General features: G+C 37.4%; 1 protein-coding gene across 1 annotated transcript in view; it reads left to right on the top strand.

Annotated features, from left to right (window-relative positions):
- The window catches only part of ERP44 (endoplasmic reticulum protein 44), a gene marked incomplete at its 5' end in the record, with an annotated part of 53,728 nt that overhangs the window by 11,559 nt on the left and 25,177 nt on the right, over positions 1-16,992 (top strand). The window contains 3 exons of the mRNA XM_082015592.1: positions 9,266-9,338; positions 11,164-11,203; positions 14,256-14,371. Coding sequence (XP_081871718.1) covers positions 9,266-9,338; positions 11,164-11,203; positions 14,256-14,371 — 229 coding nt within the window. The remainder of the gene's footprint in view (positions 1-9,265; positions 9,339-11,163; positions 11,204-14,255; positions 14,372-16,992) is intronic.

Below are 16,992 nucleotides of genomic sequence, written 5' to 3'. Positions count from 1 at the left end.
GTTATGCCACCTGACTGCTATTTTATCTAAAGTGATTCTTAGGTCTTTCTATCATGGAGGGCTAGTTTATACGTGTTTATGATAGCCTTTATATTTGCATTTGAGCAGTTGTTTTCAGTAATCCCAACCTACTTTTAAAACAAGTTCCAGCCTGAAAGGTAAAAGTCAACAGGCTTGTGTTTTGCTTAAAGTTCCCGCCTTTCTTGATACCACAGAGAGAGAGACAACGATGTTTTGGAGCAGAAGAGCGGAAATGTATTCAGTATTGCAAATAGATTAAGTGGTTAATAAAAAGATACGCAGCTAAAATTGAGTAGATGTTGAATTTGAGCATTTAATTTGAAATTAGTTCATTTTTGTCTTATTGAACAATAATTTCAATATGTATTAAAATCTACCAAAATATAAATTGTGTGTTGTTTTTTCAAGCAGTAGGATGTGTGTAGGTGGCAGCAAGTATGAAAAATTCAGTTATCCACTTATACATTCAGTTCTTCAGATTATTTCAAGGTAGCAAACGTTCATGTGATGTAGGAAATACTGTTTCCCATGGAAACACTATGTCTACTTTTGGTGTCTTCCTCTGAGACGATGCTTGAAAGAAGATATTCTGAATTCTGTGGCCACTCCTTCCACAGAATACCATAAAAGTTTTGGTTTCATTTTAATATCCATTTTCATCGCTAGTCCAAGAATGGGAAAAAAATATATAATTTTTAAAAAATTATCATTTCTTGTTCTGTGGTGGCTCTGTGTGTAAAGAATAGAATAAAGGTCCCAGGAAAGACTGTAGATGATCATAATGAGTAACAGGAGAGTATGTTGCTTTCTGTAATGATCCACATGGTTCTCCAAACACAGTTCCTAATATCCCTTCTATTTAGACTTGACTGTTCATATGAAATGACTCACAATTTCTTCTCTATTGCTATGCATCAAAACAATTTCCAAAATATTTTAAGTGCAAAACCGGCTTTGACTTATCTTAAAATGGAGAGAGGAAAGTACAGAGAGATTATTTGCATTTCAAGGTAATATATGTGTTCTGTGACATGAGGAATGGAGTTACAAGTACATGCCTCCAAGGTTTAAACTGTCTACACTGAACGTTTTTGCTAATGGATTTAATGTGTAATAGCAATGGCTGAAATAGAGAACAGGCCTTTTTCCTTGACTTAGTGAAAAAGGGGCAACAAACTGTTCTGTTCCGTTAGCATTATCAAAGCCTTGACAGGACCGAGCTACCCTTTATTTCATATTGCTGGGTCACAGCTTTAACAAGTTCAGAAACTTCAGCGTGCTGGCTTTCGTATGCAGCAACTGCTGCTTAACGTGTGCTGATCATTTTGGACATTGTATTTGTATTTTACATGCTTTATTCCTTCTTGAAAGTGAATCCTTGTTTTGTTGCCAGATAATAAGAGCAGTTGGTAGATATGTAAAAGAAAGAAAGAGTTATCGACATGAGGTTTTGGGTTTTTTTCCTAAAAATTATACCTTTTTCCAGGGGAATTCTAGCTTCTTGTGTAAGAGAATAAGTTTGGTAAATAAAATGTCTAAAGATTCAGAGTTTTCAGTAGTTTCCTGGGGAGCTGAATTCATGGCTTTAAAGCTGTGGAACAGACTTTAAGATAGGTTCGTACTTCTGAGGATGTGGAGCGATCTAAACATTATTCATGAAGTACACCTGTTTACAACAGTTCAACTGAAAATAAATTACAGGTCTTATCTCTGTGACTTTTTTTTTTAGACGCACCTCATGTCATTTTTTTGAGCCCTGACTTTAAACATTTCTGTAGAAGACAACGATCCATACCTTTGTGCCCAGAGACTTAAGCTTTAATATTGTGTTTGGGTGCATGATTCTGCTACTAATACCTTTATGGAAAAAATGCAATGCGCTGAACTGCATGTTGTGGTAATGAGGTTTAAACTTCATCTCTGCAATGGACTTTTTGAATTAACATCTTGTTTCTTCTAATAATAGTTCACAAACTGTTGAGAGGATAACTTACCCATTTTTCTGGGAACCTTAAGTGCTGTAGTAACAGGCCATTGAGATATCTCTGAGGATATGAATCATTCCCAGCCATACACAACAATCCTACAACTCCTTTGCTTGTGTGTTAAACTCACAGCTAATGGTTCCTACAACTGAACTTTTTTTCCTGATTTGGAATGTCAAATCAATATAATTTCAAAGATACCATTACAAATTGTGAATAGTTTTTTTTCCAACATTTTCATTGGCAAAAAGTTCTTCAATATTAGTAGTACATGTACCTACACCAAATATTCCTGTCAGACACTTAAAATGGGAGTAGATGACAACATATGTGGAAGAAAAAAAATCGTGGCACCTCTTTGTAATACGATGGTGTCTCTACCCAGCTCTATGCAGTTATAGCACTGTTTGGCTACATCATTATGAAATTGAACTGTCTATCAAGGCTAAAGAAGTAACTTTACGTATCTAATATATATTATCTGTATTTCAGCTTGCGTAGATTTTATCTCTGTTCTCATAGAAGTTAGTAACTGCAATCCTTAAATCTATTTTCAGTAGCTTCCTTTTGAGTGTTTTAAATTTCCCTGATTAAGTTTAAGATATGGCTCTTGAGAGAAAAATAATAGGAAAAGGATTTTTTTGTATCCATTTAAAAATTGCTATGAAAACTTAAATGTATCTCAGAAGTGATCATCAGTTAGTGTTTTGAACTAATGTAGTTTTGTGTCATAGTCTTATAATGAAAGTAGCTTACATGAATAATAAAAACCCTGCTTAATCAACAGGCATGGCAGCAGTTAGACTAAATCATGAAAATTTTCAGGCAGTCTAGAATCAAGTGGTGACAATTAAGAGTTGAACTGCTCTCACTGAGTGGGTGAATAATGTTCTTTTTTTTTTTTTTCCCCTTCCCCTACCATTCTCTATTTACTGTTATCTCTCTCTGCTTTGAACTTCATGGTTCATTATAGGGCTTCTGGGAATGCTGCCAGCAAGATGCTCCTGATTGATGGTTCTGAAGCCAAACTTCAGGGGCTCTTACAATGTCTGTCAGCTTTGGCGTTGCTGCCTCCTGGGATTGCTTTCAATTTGTATCATCCTGCAGCAGGCTGTAAACCCGTCTGCTTCCTGTTGTCCAGGAGTTTAATGCACACCTCAGAGCTGCAGCAGATTAGCGGCATGCATAAAGAAAAAGGTACTTGGGGACTGGAAGTCAGCCGCAGAGTCCTGTGGGGCTAGGACTTCAGGTAGTAACTTCGACATGTCAATCTGGATTAGATGCGGCTAGAGCTGGTTGCCAAACATGAAATGATTTTGTGGTAGAGCAGAAAGATGGTTTAGTCATGTGCCTTTAGGATTTCCCAGCAGGAGGAAAAGGTAAATGGAAAGCTTAGCAACTGAAAATGAAGGATGTTCTTGTTGACTGCCTTGCAGGTGTAGTACTAATTAGAAGTCATAATGCTCCAAGAAGAGATTTTCTGTATTCTTCAGATAGTTTGCTCTGGAGATGAGGACCTCAGTTTCACTATGTCAAGTAAAAATAAAGTGGAGAACTAAAATGCAAGAGACCTGTGTTTTTTACTTTTCTTGTAGCTTTAAGATTGTGCACAGTTAAACTCTCTGCAAGAAAGTGGTATGTAAAGTATGATAAACTTGGAAAATACCACTAAACCTATAGGCCTGTATCTTCTGTCCAGTTGGCAATTAAAGAACTAACAGCACTAGCTGGCAAGAATAAAATGTTGATAAAAGCTTGACCTGAATCTCCTGAATTAATTGTGTGTGTGTGTGTAGTGGCAACTGAACAGCAACACTGTCAGCAGAAGATGAGTTGAAACTGGGTGTGCTTTTATTTCCTCCTTGTGAAAGGGTTATGAAGCCTGGCAGAGGTCTGCTGTTGGGGGTGAATGGAACAGGTTTTGTCCAGGCATTTTGTTTTGTGTAAGGCTGCTTGTGTAGCCTTGTGCCGCATGTCAGAGGAGGATAATGTTGTCTTTTGGGCAGCGCTTTGAGGTCTTTCGTTGGAAAAAATGAGGATAAATGTCAGCTAATTTGTAGTTACTCCTCAGAAGCGACGAGTACTGGCTCCTGGCAGAAGTGGCTAAGTCATTTGCTAACTTCAAGTGAGGATCAAAACTGGATCAGAAATACTAGGATTTCTGTACTAATTAAACTTTCCAGTAAAAACATGAGCAGTGTTATTTTCAGAAACTTTCAGGAACCTGAGCTGATACATTCCTGCTTTATTTGACAGTGTTTGAGGACCAGAAGAGTAAAAATACATATGACTTCTCCTCTTCTTCCCTCCCTGCATGTGAGCTAAATTTTATCTTTGTGAATGCATTGTTCAGTTCCTGACTTTTTCCCCCTCACCAATGCGTTCTCTAAGCGTATAAAGCTTTCTGCGTTAATTTGGTTTAGTCTGTAGTTTGTTTTGTCATTTTTCTATAGTGTTAAACAGTTGTGAGTGGATTATAAACACACTTACCTAACTTGTGCAGTTTCACACTGAAGTATTTAGTATTTTAATATTTCACCTTCAGATTTTAGCAGTTTAAGCATTTAAAAAAATACAAATCTAAAAATACAGCTAATTTTATGCAATATAAACCTGAGTTGTTTTCAGGTGTACTTACATAGCCAGTTTTCCTTTTGAATTATTTTTGCAAGATGCTTTCTTCAGTGAGCTTGTAGCTATCTTGTGAGGTCAGTTGGAAAATTCCCTCCCCCCACCCCCCCCCAGTTACAAATGTGAGCAGTCATCCACGTGTCCTTCTGATGTAAAGCAGTGGAATGCAAAGTTTGCTTTTAAAAGTAAAAAAAATCGGAAGACATTTTTTTAGCCAGTGTGCTTTTCAGAACATGTATTCAATATCTGTTTATAAAGCATATAACTGACATTCAAAAATTATTTCCTCAAAAATGTCTTGTTTTCTGCCTGTGGGTATCAAGTACAGGCCTCATCAAAGGTCAGAAAATATTCTCAAAACAGTGTAGCTTCTTAGCAATTTAAATAATATTTAACATGATGGAATACAAATTAATACTAGTAATATCATAAACCCTCTTGCATCTCATGGGACAGCAAGATTACTGGGTCAAAAGGATGTGTTTTCTTCCTTACAGGCATTATACCTTTATGAAAGCTTCAGCTGAAGCGAGTCTTGCATATTTATTGACATTTCTTCAAGGAATGCTTTTTTCCCCTGAGTCTGTCTACTGGTTATGAAGGTTTTGGCACCCACAATTATTTAGTCAGTATAAAATGTTTAAGAATGTGATTATGAATGTATTTTGACACAACATACATTTTCATACTTCTAGTGGAAAAAGTATTTCTATTATCTCAGGTTTTGTGCAACTTTTGGGGAAAGACATTCTTACTCTCAGTATTTTTCCACTACTTTTTAATATAAAGGGGGAATAGGATATACAGCTTAATTGCACTTTCACTTTCAATATATGAAGACGTTTGGGGTCTTTGTTTCGGTACCTGCAGCTTGCACTACATTTTTCCACAATAAGAGTTAAGAAAGTAATCAAAAATTTTATTCATGCTGTAAAGTATTAGTTTTAATTTGCTTTTTCTGTACATAGCACATCGAAGTAGATGATTTTATTTTTGCAGTTAAATATTTGCACTGCAAGTTAAGGTGTATTGTAGCAATCTACAAATGAAACTACGTTCCTGATCTATCGGGATATATCAGTATAATTGTTGAATAACGTAGCCTATTTCCTGATTGCAAATAACATGCTTATCTATGTTATGTTTAATTTATGTGTAACTTATCCTATTAGATAAGATTCGTATTGCTGCCCTAAAATTGTATTAGAGAAAGCCATGTGGGTTTAAGAAATTGATATCTTACCCATTTGGTATGTTTAGACAATACAAACTGCAGAGCTCCTGTGAAAATAGTTTCACCAAGACCTACTGCGGAAATTCGTTCCAGGTATGAATGCTGATGCAGAACTGTGTACAGCAGCTAAAAAGTTCCTGCTTTCTAGAGACTTGTGTGGATTTTCTGTGTAAACACGCATTGTCCAAAATTGTAAGCAGGATAAGTAACTCTGTGGTCTTCAAGGGTACGATCAGAGGTTCTTGAGACCTTGCAGGGCAGCTGAAGCCTTAGAGCTTGGATGAGTTTGCAAAGTCACCTGTGGTAGGATCGGATGATGGCTAACTAAGTGAACGTTGAGTTATACTGTCCTTTATTGCCCAGAGCAATATTCCACCTGTTATTGTTAATTATAGCTACTGCTTCAATTGTACACAAGTTACATCTAACCTAACACTTGCAACAAAACAGCATGTGTGTACAAACACATGCTCATTCACTGACCCATTACTACAAATGTAACTACTACTACCAGCAGCTCCCCGTAGCAACACCATGGAAGTTGTCATCCCATGCACCACCCAAGGGGTCATGGGAAGGTATCTGCACTGAGCTTTGCTGTCAGCTGTCACTCATCTGGGGGGTAATCTGACCGATGTGGACCAGGGTCCGTATACATAGCTTCTCCTGCAAAGACTGAAGGCAGGGTCCTCCCTTCTTGCTGCTCAGCAGTCAACACCCCCAGCATCTTCAAAGGAACTTCCCCCGTAGTGGTATGCTGCAACTTGTGCATTGCAGAGCTTGCTTCATCAGATGCTTTTTGGCAGACCATGTTGTTATGCTGTTAGTTTCAACTGTGGACCTTACAGCTCAACCATTAGTTTTGTTTCTCTAGAGTCATCTTAAAAGCCACAGTTCAGACATTTGTGTCGGGCTGTTTAAGTGCCGCAGGAAGGCTGTGCAAACTCCGTCACAGATCTTTGACTTGCATATAAGATTAGGATCTGGTCGAATTACCAAGTGAGAAGCACTGGAACATACTTTGTATTACAACGGGTGGTGTGTTTTCAGCCTGTAGAGTGTAAGGTGCAGTGTATATGCTACCCAGCGGCCTCTATGTGGGAAATACGAAAGGATCAGTATCTTCACTGAAAAGTGGTTAGTGATCCATAAATCAGAAGGAATTGCAAATGATTGCTGCAAATCTCGCCTGCCTGCCATTTGCAGGAATAGTTTGAGAGCTATTGACAGTGTCTAGCTGCAGAAGGCTCCCACAATTTTCGAAGCTGATCTTAATGAAAGTAGGCATCCAGTTTGGCTTTTTTTTTTGAGGCCAATATCTGATATACACTTGCAACAAACGTTAGAAAACTTGATGTTTGAAATTGAATTAGTCATTTGATAAATTGTAAACAGTGTTAAAGGCAGGTGTGCCCTGGAGGCTTGCTGCTTGTCATAGTTCTAATATAGGTCCAGGAAAGTTCTCAGGCTTTTCCATAGAGACCCTCGATTCACTGGATCCTTCTATCCAGCTGCTCTGTGTGGCATTATTTGAATGCTCTTTGTGCTTTCAGTGAAGTTTTTCCTTGGTCTCTTAAGTCAGTTCTGCCTTTCTAGGCATAAGCAGATTTTCTTTGCAGCTGCAAGGAGTAACCTAAGTGTCCGGGAATATCGATAGTGCGTATGTTGAGTGCCACTGCATCTTAGGGCAAGGACTAATTCTTCAGTTATCATTGTCAATCTGGGGTCTCTGCCTGACTCCTTGACCTGTGTGTTCCTGTCAGCCCTCTACTGAAAACCTTCCTCTTCCTTTCCTGCCATCTCTGTCACCTGAGTGACCATAGATTCATTGAAAACATGAGGCTGGAAGGCATCTCAGTAGAGTGTCTGGTCCAAACCCTGTCCCTGGCTTGGGAACAGGGAAATACTGACTTTCTGACCAGGTTGCTCAGGATGGAAACATTCACATCCCAGAACTGAATCTGTACTGTCCTTATCAAAAACTTGTGTGCTTATCTCTCTCAAAGCAAAAATAACTTGTAACTCACTGACACTTCTCTCACCTGGCACAGAGCAGCAAACTCTACCCCCTTTTTCCCTGCTGCATTTTGAGATAAAAGAATTGGGCCTGTTGCAGTGAATATGAGAGTGTTCTTCCATAAAACTACGTACTGCTGTGATAGTTGCCTTAAGAATAATACATGTGTTGCTTTGTAACTGAATGATGTGGCTGACATGGTGTCTCAGTTTTTATAGTCTGGTAATGCCAATCACGTGCTGGGACTGAAGCAGTGTCAAGAAAAAGTACAGGAGATAAAAGACTGTAGCTAGTTGACTTAGATATACTGAAACTGTTTTCAGAGAGTCATAGAATGGTTTGGGTTGGAAGGAACCTTAAAGATCATGTAGTTGCAACCCCCAGCCATAGGCAGGAACACCTTCCATAGATTGCTCAAAACCCCATCCACCCTGGCCTTGAATGTTTCCAGGGATGGGGCATCTACACCTTCTCTGGGCAACCTGTTTCAGTGCCTCACCACCCTCATTGTGAAGAATTTCTTCCTTATAGCTAGTCTAAATCTACCCTCTTTTAGTTTAAAGCCATTACGCCTTGTCCTACTACTACATGCCCTTGTAAAAAGTCCCTCTCCAGCTTTCTTGAAGGCTCCCTTTAGGTACTGCAAGGCTGCAATAAGGTCTGCCTGGAGCCTTCTCTTCTCCAGGCTGAACAACCCCAACTGTCTCAGCCTTTCTTCACAGGAGAGGTGCTCCAGCCCTCTGACCATCTTCATGGCCCTCCTCTGGACCCTCTCCAACAGGTCCATGTCTTTCCTGTGCCGAGGACTCCAGAGCTGGATGCAGGACTCCAGGTGGGGTCTCACAAGGGTGGAGCAGAGGGGCAGAATCACCTCCGGCGCACATTGCCAGCTCATGTGCAGCTTCTCATCAACCAACAGCAATAAAAATGGAAGCAACTGCAAACTTTACCTAATGAGAAACTTTTCAGCCAGACAAGCCCTTTAAGTGACAGAAGGAATTAATTGTCTCTGGGTGAAATCGCTGTGCCTACGCACTTGTGGGTTATAGTGATATTGTTAGGTGGTGCAAATGGGGGTTTCATCTCTTTCTTCAGAGTGGATTTATGAATAGAAGTTACTCTTAAAGGTACAAAATTTACCTGTAACATTTCTCCCAATGTAGCCAATTTTGCTTTAACTGTGAAAGTATGTTTTATCTGTAAACAGAGTTTATTTGTAGATGTGTAGTACTGCTGTCATCTGAAATTCATTGACTGAATTATACTTATTTTACTGTTCTTCTCCAGCTTTTGAACTGCAACATTTAAAATCATAGATATGTTGTTGCTTTATTGCTGAAGCTTTACATACCTTATGGGTTTGCTTTATCTTTTTAGGTGTCTTGGCTTTTTAATCCGACAAGAAGTGAAATAACAAGTCTAGATAGTGGAAATATAGATGACATTTTGAGTGAGTACTTTGATTTTTTTTTTTTTCTTCGTACGTCTTGCAGTCATTTATCTGTATGAATCTTGCAATGTCAAGTGAATATGCATACCTTAGCTTTGAAAATATGAATTGTAGTCAGCATAGAAGTATTAAATGCCTGTGATCAAGCCTAGCTGTCTGAACTAACGTATCGCCTAACAAATTACTTCATTGTACTATCAATGAGGATTTGAGGTGTCTAAGAAGAATACCTGGTATCTTGCTTGTGGATGGGAATGCTTGATTACATAACCAGAACCTGTCAAGAGAGCATTTTAAAAGTTCCCCAAAAATAGCAGCAACTGAAACCCGTGGTAATGGGCCTTAACTACCTTGCTTGTTCAGCTATGTTGTTCTTAGATTAAGCGTTGTCCTGATTCTGGTGGTTCGTAGAAAAAAAGACTCCTAAATTAAACAGATGTGTATTCCTTGTCTGAAAAGGATGCAATTTGCCTATATCTGGCTGTTTTCACAGGAAAAGAGTTATTGCACTGTTTCAAATATATTCAGAAAAAATCTTTATATTTTATTTAAATCGTGCTAGAATCTGCCTACTATTGCAGGATGGCTTTGTGTAGTGAATGATTAGGTGATATAAGATCTGTTTGTAAATACCTTTTATGCAGTGGAAAACATAGAAGCCCTCTGTAAAATGTAATTCATAAAAGTGAATATATGCCAAGTATTACTACTTTTGAAATTTATTCTATTACTTTCAATAAATACTTTATGCCTTGGAGGTTACCCTGAATTTCTCTGTCCTTGTTAATTTCCTGTTCACCACTTGCATTCCTTGCTGATAGTGAAAATCTTAATATCATAATTTCAGTCAAAACTGTAGTTGTTCCCAGCCTTCTTGAGAGTCATCTTTTCCAGCATGTTGTCTTTTCTAAGTTTCCAACATCTTAATTTTCACTTGTAACTGCTTTGTAACTTTGTCAATAGTGCAAATTCATCTAGAAACATTTTTGCTTTGTAAAGCTGTGGCTGCTATTCTATAGTTCCAGTATTTATTTCAAGGTTTTTTTTCAATGCCTAGGCTACTACTACTACTATTAAAAATTAATCTACAGCATGGTTGTTACATTGTGTAAAGATCACAATTTATTTTTGGGCAAGAGATTTGTCTTTCTAGTTTTGATATATTTTCCTCGGGTTTTTTTGTATATGAAAAATATTTCACTACCTCATATATCCCTGTAGTATTGCATTTTTTTGCAGGTGTCCCTTAGCATTTTTCTTTTTTGGGGACTGAAGATTTCTCTGCTACCTTTTGCCTTAGTATCCAGCTTCTTAGCAATCAAGGCAGGTAAAGACTGACCAGAGCAAGTTGCACAGGGCAGGCTGCATGTTGGTTGTTCTTCTGACCCAAATTGTTGACATTTTCAGCTTTTAACCGTTTTTTAACACTTACGTATAATCTAGATAATGTTTAAAAGATATACTGGAGTACAACTTCTGGCTTTGAGTGCCTTAATTTTAAATCCAGAATTACTTTTTGTCTCGTGTCACTTATTTACTACTTTATGTCCTAATACCTTAAGTATTGACATTTTTAATGTCTAATATATCAATAAAGTCAATAAAATACTTGACTGAAGGCCTCTTTCATCACTTTCCCATTTGATATAGATTATATTTTAGATAAGATTTATCCTAGCAGTTTCCTAGCAGACTAAGCTGTATGCTGAATAACCTAGAAATATTTGCTTTCATAGTTTTTGTGTATATTTTTATAATCTCAGAAAAAAGCACAAAGAAGTTTGCCTCACAGTGTGACATGGGGTTTTTTCTTCTTTCCTTTCAGACAATGCAGATGTTGCTTTAGTTAATTTTTATGCTGATTGGTAAGTCATGCAACGGTTTTTTTTTCTGTTTAAACTTCTGTCTTTTGAAAACTGACATGTTTGGCTATAGTTTTCTAATTGAAAATACAGTGGTATGTTGCTTTCAAACTAGTCTTTTCCTGGTGGTTTTTTACGTCCCGATTACTTCTCCTTCTGTTGTTCTGCCACATTTTGTTTCATTCAGGGCTCCTATCAGAGGAAAAAGGTTTCTATAGTAATATGGAATAACATGCTATGTAATTGATTCAGCCCCCCCGCCCCCAGCAAGACAGATTTAATTAACTTTTTGCTCCTTAACATAGGATAGTCCAAATGCTCAGTTTTTCTGTTTTCTTCTATGTTGGTCCCATGTGTGTGCTAGAAAGAAAAAGGCTTGAAATTACACTAAAAATCAAATCCTTCTCTAATCTGGAAGACCTTCCAAGGGGAGAATGAGAGAAATTATATTTGAGGGATGAAATCAAAGCAACTGGAAAAGAAAAGAATGTCAGGCCAGATTGGTTAGATGTTGTGAAAGACATACTTAGAGGCAACTGTTCACTTGAAATTGTATTTTAAAAAACAAAAAACTTGCATTCAAAATCATCGTTAGAAATAATTTAAGCACCATACCCTTTTTTTTTAAATTGTGTAAGAAGTAATTTTAAATATTCTGTTCTGCTTCACCATTAATATTTTCAAAAGAATCTTTAGCAAGGAAGAAACCAGAGAAGTATTCAGAGGAAATAAAATTTAACGTGCAAATTGATATAGAAAATGAGATTAGAAAAATTTTTTGTCTTCGTTAAAGTAATCTAGGCTGTAAATAGGTTTACATATTGCTTTACATTATAAAGCTAAGTACTACACTTTAAATACTCCTCTCCCTGCTGTTTTGCTTTGTTACCATAAATGTTGGCCTTCAGAATCAAAGGTCATGTAGGTGATTAGACTTCTTACTCCTTTCACCTCTTTTACATCCCACTATATGTTGAAGTCTGTAGGTCTGGATGGCCTAGAAATAGCAAGCACACAGAGCTTTACATGAAAAATTCACAAAACTTTGCCTTTGCTGATAATTGATAAAACTAGCAGCAGGCTAATTTTAATTGTTTTTTAAAAGTGATTTTGAAAAATACATACCCAGTCTTCATACAGAATGAAGTTCTCAATTAAGATGTTTTTAATGCCTTCATTTAAACTTTGCATAAAGATAGACGTTATACCAATCTGACTCAGTTTGGTAACCTTTGTATATACCACTGTCATTTTATGGACAATTTTTATGTTCAGTTAGTTTGCAGCTGTTCATTTGCTACCACAGACTAAACTGATACTATGCACAATTAAACCAATACAATTTTTCTTTAGAGAGATTGTATTCGTTTACCAAGTAAGCTATTTGCTTGAAATGTCTGTCTTTTATAATGATAGTACAACTAAGTAACTAGTTAAGTAAGAAACTAGGTCTAATCTCTTACCTGTTCTGTATAGAATTATGCTATAAAGGCTGCCTTTTAAAATACTTAAATAAATGAAATTTTAAGATGGTTATTTTCAGTTTGTGATCTGCAGATACCTGGTAGATCATAGACTGCTTGAACAGCTTTTATTAAAGATAACTAAGGAAAGCAAACCTATGGAGAGTAAATTCAATACACTGAAATTTGGGGTCTGTGTTGCCATTGAAAAATCATTTTTTGATTTTGCAAAAGTCAAACTTCAGGAGGCTAAAAATCCATGTGCTAGAGGGAGGATAACAGTATTTTAAAACTTGATATAGCAGGGTAACAAGCATCCTGTTTTATGACCTGGGTATTAGCATAACTCTTTTCTGCAAACCCCTACTGTTATCAAAGCCTCTCTAGAATAGGTTTGCTTTGAATTCAAAGATTTATGTATGCTTGCAAGTTGATCCACATTACAGTAGGCCATAATTTTAACACATTACAGCCTTCATTATGATCATTGCATGTAGGCATTCAGTAATAACCCCTCAAAATAATGTACTGCCAGCCTAGGATGTAATGTGACCTTTGAATGAGAACAGATCAGTTTTGCTGATGTAGATACTCTGCTGTAAGGGTGGAGAAGAATGAGGGCTAAGGAAGCCATGTGTAACAGTTGTGCTGCTCAGAGTCAGGTTTCTTTCAGAAAATGGCCTTAAGCCCTGTTTGTATTTTGAGAGCAAAACCTGCCTCTTCACTTGAATGTTTGCTGTTGTCATAACAGCATCCCCAAGCTGTCACTGTTAAGTTTAAGCAGGGCTTCAGTGCAGGCTGTTTTATTGCAAGTTTGTTCCATGGGGTCTCATTCTGACAGCTGCTACAGTGCCGTTATACACCTTCAATTTAAAATTCTGCCATGTGTTCAGAAGAACAGAATATAAAATAATTTTATTGACATATTAATAATGTGCTTTTGCACTAATGTTACCCTAAACTCCCCAAAGCCACCAAAGCATCTTTACAATCCTACAGCTATGGGCAGGAAGAGAGGATTTGCTTCAAAATCTGACATGACTGGAAGAAAGCACCCCTGGGATTCTCTTTGTTCGTGGTGCTGTAATAGCAGTCTGTTCAAATTCTACCAAACTTGAGCAATAATATGATAAGCAATGCTTATATCTTCTGTATTTCTTTAAGGTGATTGTTGGTGAATATTTGAATTTCAATAATCCAAGTAACTTCTTTTACTATATTTTTAAAATTACTTCTTCAGGGATAATTCAGGTAGAAAAAAAAAAAACAACAGACTTTCTGAATAGAGTATATTTCCTAAAGGCTTATAATGGATTAATGGTGTTTCTTAAGCAGATAAAGCAGGGGGCCACATCTTGAACTACATATTCTTTTAGAATGCGTGCTTTTTTTTTCCCACCTGAATTTTTTGAGTTACTTTTGAACCTACTTTTATCCAGTCAATTACTGGGATGATTACAGCTAAGTGTTATTTTCCGATAGGTTTTCTTTCTTTTTTTTTTTTCTTTCAAAGATTGAAATGTTTCCTGAGTCATCAGTTAAAACATTTCAAATTAATATTTTGATGTTATGATTTTGTGTTTTATCCACAGGTGCCGCTTCAGCCAAATGCTGCATCCTATTTTTGAGGAAGCTTCTAACGTAATTAAGGAAGAATATCCAGATAAGAATCAAGTGGTGTTTGCTAGAGTAGACTGTGATCAGCATTGTAAGTAAATCCCAATTTAGGTTTTTCTGTGCTATCCTGCCAGTAAGTTACTCATTGTATTGAAGAATATACTAAACAGCAATCTAAAGTGTAGTTGGACCTGCCTCATCATTTAGCCCAGATGGAGCTGCTTGTATAAATCAGTGAACCTGTTCTTCCAAATTTGTCAGGGTGATCTCCAGTGTTGTTTTCTTATTGCATCCATAAACATGCATTTATGTCTGTTCAGCCTGTCTCATATAATGGGGAAAAAAGAGCTGGGATTATAAATTCCATTGGCTCGTTGAGGGGTCAGAGAAGCACTAGTGCTACAAATAGCACAGGTTTTCTCAGCCAAGAAAAGGAAAGGGTAGCCCTGCATCAAGATGATGTTCTGCTCAGGTCTCCCCTCCAACTAGGAGGGCACTGACCGTAAGTTGACTTTTGCAGGGCCAGGAGGGGATCAGAGCTTTTCGGCTTTGCTGTTTGTACACATGCCAACAAATGGTTGCCTATTTGGGTTCTCCCCCCACCCAGAAATACTTGAAAATGACATGCCAAAACTTACTGATTTTATGCTGGTATTAATCCCAAAAGTTGCTTTTTAATAAGTAAAATGCAAGGAACATCTTCTACACACTGAAAGGCAAATGGATGGTACTGAGTTGTTTATTATGGTGCTTTTCATAGCATAAGATCAGCTTTTCTGTTTTATGCTTTTGGAAGAACAGCACTTGCAGACATCGTTTCTTTACAGTGGCTTCTGATTCCCAAAGAGTAGTAGTTGCAAGTGGCTTCAAATCCCAGCAGAAATTCGGTTCTAACCAATAGTAATTACAACATTTGAGCTTTACAAAACTGTTAATTTGTAAGAAGAATCACAGTTGGAAATCTGAGGAATCACTGTACAGTTACTAGTTTGTATCTGTAGCATATTTCTGGGACTTACTGTTGACCTAATAGTTCTGTTTTAGTGCTCTGTTAAAAAAACCTAAAGAGAGGATCTTATAGGACAGAAAAGAAGTTAATTGCATGTCTGTGAAAAATAACAGATTTCATTTATCTTTTTCTTTCCCATTTTGACAATCTAACTTATTTGGCGTTAGTGAGGATTTTTCCCTATAGTGAGAATTCTTGAAGTGTCTTGGATCTTGCAGATTTGTAAGTCAGTCCACTTGAACATCTTCCACCAGCACCATTTGTGCCCTATTTTATATGTGTGCATGTCAATGCCCAACAGTAAAAGCACCTGTCTTGTGATCTTGAAAGAGATCTTAAGCATGAAAAAACCCAAAACTTTTAAGGGAGCAAACAGTATCAACTTGGTTTCTGAAATATGAGAGAAGCTGATTCTTCAGATTGTCAGGAGTGGCCAAGGAGACTGTTTTGTCCTTTCCCAAAGATCAGTAAGATCAATTCATAACTACAGGAAACTTAAATGCCTTTACGATTAAATCTTTGAATCATTGGGGTATTGGACCCTCTTTATAGCCTCATCTGGAAAAGAGGCACAACAGTATTCACCTAGGGCAGCCTTGAAGCATTCCCTTCCTACATGGCAGTGGTAGGGATGTGTTGGGGAACTTATACAAAGGCTTGAATGTATGTGTTCTTGAAGAGCAGTTACATTAGATTCACGGCTGTAGAATCTCCTCTACTGAGCAGATCTCTTCTCGTGCCTTGAATACAGTGTAGAGCAGCACACTTGTGTAACTGCCCATAGGATTTCCAGAGCAGCAGCAGAATGGACAGGGGTGTCTGTACTTCATGTGCTTCACAAGATCTGCTTTAGTCTCCTTGACTTGTAATTCCAATAGTATTTTTTCTTTCTCATTATAATGTTGTCTCTGTTACGTGAATGTTTTCCTACCTCCTTCCTGAACAGCCTTTTCTAGCATCATAGATTTTTTAGGGGTTGGGGTTGGTGTTCTGGTGTTGGTGTTCTGGGTTTTGGGTGGGGGTAGGGGTGGGGGGGGTGGTTCGGACCTGGAATACCTTCCCAGATCTCAAATACTTCACTACATTCTCAGCTTCTTTCTTTTTCACACTTGGTGTTCTCTTCTGCTTCGAGTCACCCATCTGTGTGTGCTTGGGAGATCTTAACCAAAACCACAGCATTAAGAATTCAAATTTGCCGTGTCTAAAAGTCAATTTTTCAAGTAAGGCAATGAAATCCTTTAGAAGAGTATACTGAAGGCACAGTCTTTGCTGAAGTTTTCTTACTGAGTTTTTGTTTTTTGTCTTTGTTCAGAGATCTACTGGAGGATCTACACCAATAAACTGCCCCTGATCTTTGCAGTTGTAGAAAATAAATGTAGTTGTAGCAAACAATCTGATTGGTTTTATATCAGCTTATTAGACCAGTCACTCTACATACTTGAAATTACTTTTGCATACACTTCTGTATATATTCTATGACTTTCATCAGTGATAGTTTCTCAAATTAACTTGAATCAATTAGGGGGGAGAGGAGAATTAAGGACATTTACACTTTCACTTTACTTGATTTTTATGGTTGTCCCTAATAAATTAGTCTTATCTCAGTGCTTAACAGTCTGGTTGGCTCAACTTTGAGTCAAGATATTGACAATAAAACTTTCTATAAAGTTCTCACAAAAGACTGTAGTAAAATCAGCCTGTGT

The sequence above is a fragment of the Phaethon aethereus genome (genome assembly GCF_964289735.1).
Source record: "Phaethon aethereus genome assembly, chromosome: 2".
NCBI classification, from domain to species: Eukaryota; Metazoa; Chordata; class Aves; order Phaethontiformes; family Phaethontidae; genus Phaethon; species Phaethon aethereus.
This window is presented reverse-complemented; position numbering and strand designations above follow the sequence as displayed.